General features: G+C 41.4%; 1 protein-coding gene across 9 annotated transcripts in view; it reads right to left on the bottom strand.

Annotated features, from left to right (window-relative positions):
* Positions 1-45: 45 nt before the first annotated feature.
* ppp1r12a (protein phosphatase 1, regulatory subunit 12A) overlaps positions 46-6,000 on the bottom strand; it is a 58,558-nt gene continuing 52,603 nt past the window's right edge. For 3 of the 9 annotated variants that reach the window (XM_014333945.2, XM_014333942.2, XM_042220502.1), the window contains exons 23-27: positions 5,153-5,257; positions 5,022-5,069; positions 3,967-4,017; positions 2,729-2,740; positions 46-273 (exon numbers count right to left, since the gene is read on the bottom strand). In XM_014333945.2, the coding sequence (XP_014189431.1) occupies positions 187-273; positions 2,729-2,740; positions 3,967-4,017; positions 5,022-5,069; positions 5,153-5,257 (303 nt within the window). In that variant the 3' untranslated portion in view covers positions 46-186. The remainder of the gene's footprint in view (positions 274-2,728; positions 2,741-3,966; positions 4,018-5,021; positions 5,070-5,152; positions 5,258-6,000) is intronic. The other 6 variants (XM_014333946.2, XM_014333941.2, XM_014333949.2 and 3 more) reach the window with 2 other exon arrangements.

Genomic DNA, 6,000 nt, shown 5'->3' with positions numbered 1-6,000 from the left:
CGGGAGAAAAACAATGGGAGAGGGGCAAAAAAAAAAAAAAAAAAAAAAAAAAAAAAAAAGAAAAGAAAGAAAACGGGAGTCTTGCCTCCGATGTCTGTTGCAATTAATATCTAAATGTGCAATTCCATTAGTCACTGCCATGGGGGACTAGGGAGGGTGCAGAAGATGGGGCGGGTGGGGTCTGTTCTACTTGGAAAGCTTGCTAATGACTCGAATGAGCGCTCCGTTCTCGTCCTTTAGTCTCTGGTTGTCTGCTTTCAAGTCTGGGAGCATCTGAAAGGTGATAAAGGGAAACAGGAGCGAGAGAGCGAGAGAGAGAGCAAGAGAGAGCAAGAGAGAGAGAGAGAGAGAGACAAGGCTTAGACAAGTCTCGCCTCGTAAACAGGTTAAAAACGGCGCTTTTTTTTTCTTTTCTTTTTTTTTAAACAAACTGTTAATTGCAGTCTGTGTAAAGCAATCTCAGGAGTGTCACACACAGCATCTAACTTTTGGCTGTCCGACTTTGATTAAAGAGGTAAAAACAAAACCCAACATCTTTGTTCCAAGTCAAAAGTAAAAGCGGGCACACAACAGGCCAAAGATTCTGGTAAAGCCATGCAGAATCTAAGTGGCTGCTGCAGGCAGCCTCAAAAATACACACAGCAGAGGGAAAAAAAGTCATATCTGATCAAGTGCAAATCTGTTAAAATGTTTAACGTTAATGTTCCTGACTTAAGGCCATTATACACATGCTCATCGTCTGCAGAAAATTATTCCCTAGCTCAGAATCATGCAGACCTGTTGCCAAATGCAGTGATCTGATTGGTCAGATCTGTTTAAAAATTGCAGTCTGTGTGAACGGCTGCATTAAGAACACGCGAGTCGAAAAACACTCTTTAAACGCACGGATTCCAGCTGATCTCGCCTTCAAAGCTGTCTAACTTGTGCACCTCTGCCTCATCTCCAGCACGGCAGCCAGTTTAAGACCGCTTCATGAAGATCCTGTTCTGACAACGTACGCCTCAGATTTTATTGAGATTTTTACCCCAAAGTTGTGCAGACAGAAAACACTGATTTCTGTCTCAAACTTTCACAGAGAGGATCATCACTGGCAGTTAAAGCTGCTGGGGCTTCTTGCATCGACTGAAGATGCTACTTCTTTGTGACACTGTCTAACTTTTAATACGGGTTCTTACTGTAGCATGCTGGCAAACAGCCTGAACTGTGGAACGTGTCATCGCGTGCTAATCTTCCAACACCACTCACTCAGCTTGGGGGCCTGGCTCTTTTTTTAACTCTTCTTCAAAATGCAATGCAACTTCCACATTGCCACGAACACACACGCAAGTGGTCAGAATGAGGTTTTTAGAGAGCGATCTAAAAAGCAGCTGCTCCACAAGCGGTGCAGGGCTGCACAACGAGATGACCCTGAAGAGGAGATGTGCCAAATTCAATCAGGTAAAGTTTTAAATTTGCAACGGGCAGAGATGCAAACTTTGTGATCACAACTCAAATTTGAGAGTTTAACTTAACTAAAGCCAGATTATGCATCAGTTTCCTCTTCTTTATGACATCTACTGAACTTCAGAACACATTCTTTTAAACATGTGCATATTAATGCATTACAGGCAGCAACACAGAGCTGAATGAGCTGTAGTAAGTAAGCCAGACTTTCTCTTGCCCCATAATTTATAAATCCTGGAACTGGCTGTCAGATGTAAAGTTTAAATATCTCCCATAAAAGCACAATAAAGACTTGAAAAGTTCCTATTTGGACAGCAGCATGCTTTCAATATGATTAGCTGATTAAATAAATGACTTAAAAATATTCGTACAAGGGCGTAAGACATGTTCTACAGTGTTTAGAGGAGACTGCCCCAGAGACCTGCTTGATTTCATATAAGGACTGACTGCTTGTTTAACTCATGACACTGAACACACTATATTGTGTACAAGTCCAAGGTAAAACCATACGTGTATGCATTAATCTTAAATATTTGTTGATGTTATTTGGTAAACTCAACAGAAAAGGAGGGGAGGATAAGGTGGGTTTGGTCTCTGAAGGTTTGGGTCCAAAGAGTTGATGCCATAGGAAGCCACTTCATGCAAAGAAGCCAAAACAAGCCAAACAGAACTACTGAGCTCCCCCTGAAGTAATTACCACAAGTAGAAACTTCAAAGAGGACACTTTCCTTCACAGTACAGTCAGACCTGTCAACCCGCAAACACTTACCTGAGCTTTGCTTTATTCCGTTATCATTCAGATGTTATTTGAAATATTTAGGATAATGTTTTAATGCGTTTTGGAGGTGTGGAAACCACCTGACAGGCGTGTACTGCAAAAGGACAGTGTCCTGCTGTGAAAACCAAAGAAAGACACCCTCCCCACTCTGAAAACAAAAAGCTCTGGGGAGGCAGAGGGGGGCAGAAAGGGTTGTTTTTCAAAACCAGTGATTGCTGGACGGCTGGACACCTGCCTGTCTATGGGTGCGGGGCAGAGCACGAATGGAGCATGAGAAGAATGGGGTTGCAAGGGGGGAGGGGACAAGGAGGAGAAGAAGAAGCAGAAGAGGAAAAAGAGAGAAGAAGAAGCAGGAGATGGTGGTGGACAGACGGACGTGGCTTAGAGGTCGACGGTGGGCAGCTGGCTGCAGGCCGACTGCGAGAGCTTTGCCACCACGCGGGCCAGGGCCCGGTTCTCAGCCTGCAGCCGCTCCTTAACCTGGCGTAGGGCCTGAACCTGCTTTACCTGGGGGAGGTTCTGCAGGAGGGAAAAAAGAAAAGAAAAAACCAAACACAACACAGAAAGAACAAAGAAAGAGGAGGAGGGACAGGGCGAGAGTGGCAGGAGAGGAAACATGTTTGAGGAGACAAAAATCAAGAGAGAAAGGATTAATGAAAGACAGGACAATATAAATTAATAGAGAAGAGGGGCCGAGAGAAGGACAAAGGGGGAAAACAGAAAAGGAAGATTGTTAGAAAAATGGGGACAGATTTTGGAAATTGAAGGAATGATTAAGAGGTTCAGCTTGATGCTTGTCGACAGAATGGAAAAGTGACACTGATAAGATCGGCCAGCTGGCTAAGCCCTAAAAATAAACACTTTGTTATCACAGTGATGGGAGAACACATGCTTGCTATGGTTTAATAGATTTCCTCTTTTCTTAGCTAAAAAACATTTTCCCAAAAAGAAATACTTAATTAATCATCCTTAAATGTTAACAGTGGACAAATATTACAGCAGCTGACCTCAGATGTGCCCTGAAGAGCAGAAGGTGAGATTAGCAGGTGTACAAATGGAGACAGAGGTGGTTAACTGTGCCGGTCCAAATATAAAAATCTAAACACAACTGTGCCTAAGATTAATATATGTTTTTAATTATTCATTTAATATGCCAAGAGTGAGGCGTTTTAGTATGAGCGAGACTAAGAAGCTACACAAAGAGGGATGCACTGCGACTAATGTTTAAAGTAACAGCTAACAGTCTAGTTTGACTTTGATATTTTCCCTGTTTTATTTCCAGGGATACAAAAAAACACTTATGCAAAAATAAAAAATAGAAATAAAAAAAATAAGAATCCTATTTCAAAGTCTGTCAGCTGTTCACACATTTTTGTATCCAGTACATCCCTATATATGATAAACAAAGCTGGTGACTCCAAGTTACTTTTTTTTTTTTAAATTACCTGCCATATATTCAAGAAAGAATTGTCAATTTCGATTCATGACTTCTATTAGCTTACAGTGGTTCTCAAAGGCTTCACCAAAGAGTCTTCTGACACATTTGGTAATGTTTAGCTACTTGTCAAGTGATGCTAAGTCTAAACTAGTTAAAAGAGTAAGATTACCTCCCCTGTGTGAGGGGTACCTGGTCCCAAATACTCTGAGCGGCAAGTGTAGCAGTGTTACTGTCTGTCAAAATTATCTGATTAGGTATATAATATGCCATTTACAATTTTTTAATTCAGTATGTGTGTGCTGGGTACCTTAAGTTCCTCCTCCATCTCAGAAATCTTCCTTTCTAGAGCTCTTCTTTCCTGTTGGGTGGAGGAAAGCAGATTAAATCTGAACCACGACACAAAATAAACACTCCAGTGCAGGCATGGAAGGAGAGGTGTAGGAGATGGTCGGGATGTAGTGGTGACAGGGCACGCTTGAACACAAGCTTATCTAGTGAGGCATCTGCAAGCGGCAGCCAGTTCAAACTTATACATTCAATTCATTTAAAGCCGTCTAAAGACTGGAATGAGTCGAGAAACAGGGATGAAGATGTTTAGAGGTTGTGTTTGATGGTTATAGCTAATGAAATGATTCATGGGCAAGGATGTCAAATGTCTTTAAACCCAAAAGACAATCCTATAATGTAAAAGGCGGCAAGGAAAGAATGACTTGTATGATGACAAAATGTTGCTTAAATTAAAAGCATGGGCTTAAAAATGATGGATGATGTTTACGAATCTGTGGGTTATGATGATGTGGCTACAGGAGCTGCAGCTGAAGATGCCAAAGCCATTACAGAAAGGGTGAAAACACACATGCACACGTTTTTAATATAACAGCAATTTAACAGCCTGCAATTATTCAACTTTCTACAGAAACTGAGGTAATTTCACACACTTTCACACACTGGAAAAACAAAAATAAGCAGTCTTGAGAAGTGGTGACCACACGCTGCCTCTGAGGTTCAATAAACAGGTGAATAAAGAAGGTGGCAGTGTTCTGGGTGGCGTGGAAGGAGGGCGGGCTTCCCTTTGACCCTCAGCTACGTGAGAGACGACAGCCAGCAGCAAAGAGGAGACTAACACAAAAACTCAGGGTAAGATCATACCACCACCCAGATGATATTGGGGCCTGCTTGTTACCTTCAGACATAAACCCATTGGGGCAGTGTTACTGGGATGTTTAACCAAAGTAACTGAAATAAACTATATTTAGTCTGAGACACACAAGTTATACATGTTTTTAGTAAATGTGTTAATTTAAAATTTTTAAAAAAAAGGGACATTTGCAACAGAAGTGGGTTATTACACTAGCTCATTACCCTTTTCTCCATCTCAAGCTGTGATCGGTCAGCGTAGCGTTCCTGCCTCTGCAATGGGAAACAAAACTGTGTCAGAAACCTTTACAATCCCATCAGGATGTTTAGCCATCCCATGAAGTGCTTCTCCATACCTGTGTGGCCTTCTCTAGTTGTAACTTCAAGTCTGCCAGCTCCAGGTCTGTGTCACGTAACTGAGCCTTCAACTTCTCGTTGTCAGCTAATGTTTGCTCGTAGAGCTGAAGAGAGGACCAATCAGATCCAACAGTCAGAAAGTGCAGCAGTCAAACTATTTATAATCAAAGATGTGTTGAGACTGGCCTACCCGCTGAGAAATGGGGCACATACATAAGCTTTGGTTTGCATTTTTAGCTTGTTTTTCTGTTTAGTTTTAAGCTTTTAAAAAAAGTTTTGGTTTACAAAACCAAACCTCAGAGACACGCAGACATCCCAGACTCAAATATGCACAAAGACCCTGCTAAAGCTCACTGTGTTAAAAATATTCCTTTGTGTTTCCAAAGCAAAAACTTGTGTTACATTTATTTTTATTCTTGTTTAGTCAGTTAACTAAAATGCATTTTTACATAATTCATTTTACTTTTAATTAGAATAAATTTGGGCTTGAGGCAAGGTTTTATTACTCTACCTGTTTAGGCAATTACAAATTAAAAAGGAAGCCTATGTTTTGTTAATTGGTGCATGTGCAGTGCCATTGATACTTTACAATACTTGCACAAGACAACAATGCTCGGTCCTACTTACGTTGGACCTAACATCGGTTTTTGACACTGTTGACCACCACATCCTCCTTGAAAGGCTTAAACACTGGGTTGGTGTATCTGGAACTGCCTTAGAGTGGTTCTCCTCATATCTACATCACCGATCTTTTTCTGTGGTGGTCTCCGATTTTAGGTCATCCTCAACCTCCCTCACTTGTGGTGTCCCTCAGGGTTCGGTTTTGGGGCCTTTATTGTTCTTAATA

The sequence above is a fragment of the Haplochromis burtoni genome, unplaced genomic scaffold, assembly GCF_018398535.1.
Source record: "Haplochromis burtoni strain Fernald_Lab_line unplaced genomic scaffold, NCSU_Asbu1 Contig_49, whole genome shotgun sequence".
NCBI classification, from domain to species: Eukaryota; Metazoa; Chordata; class Actinopteri; order Cichliformes; family Cichlidae; genus Haplochromis; species Haplochromis burtoni.
This window is presented reverse-complemented; position numbering and strand designations above follow the sequence as displayed.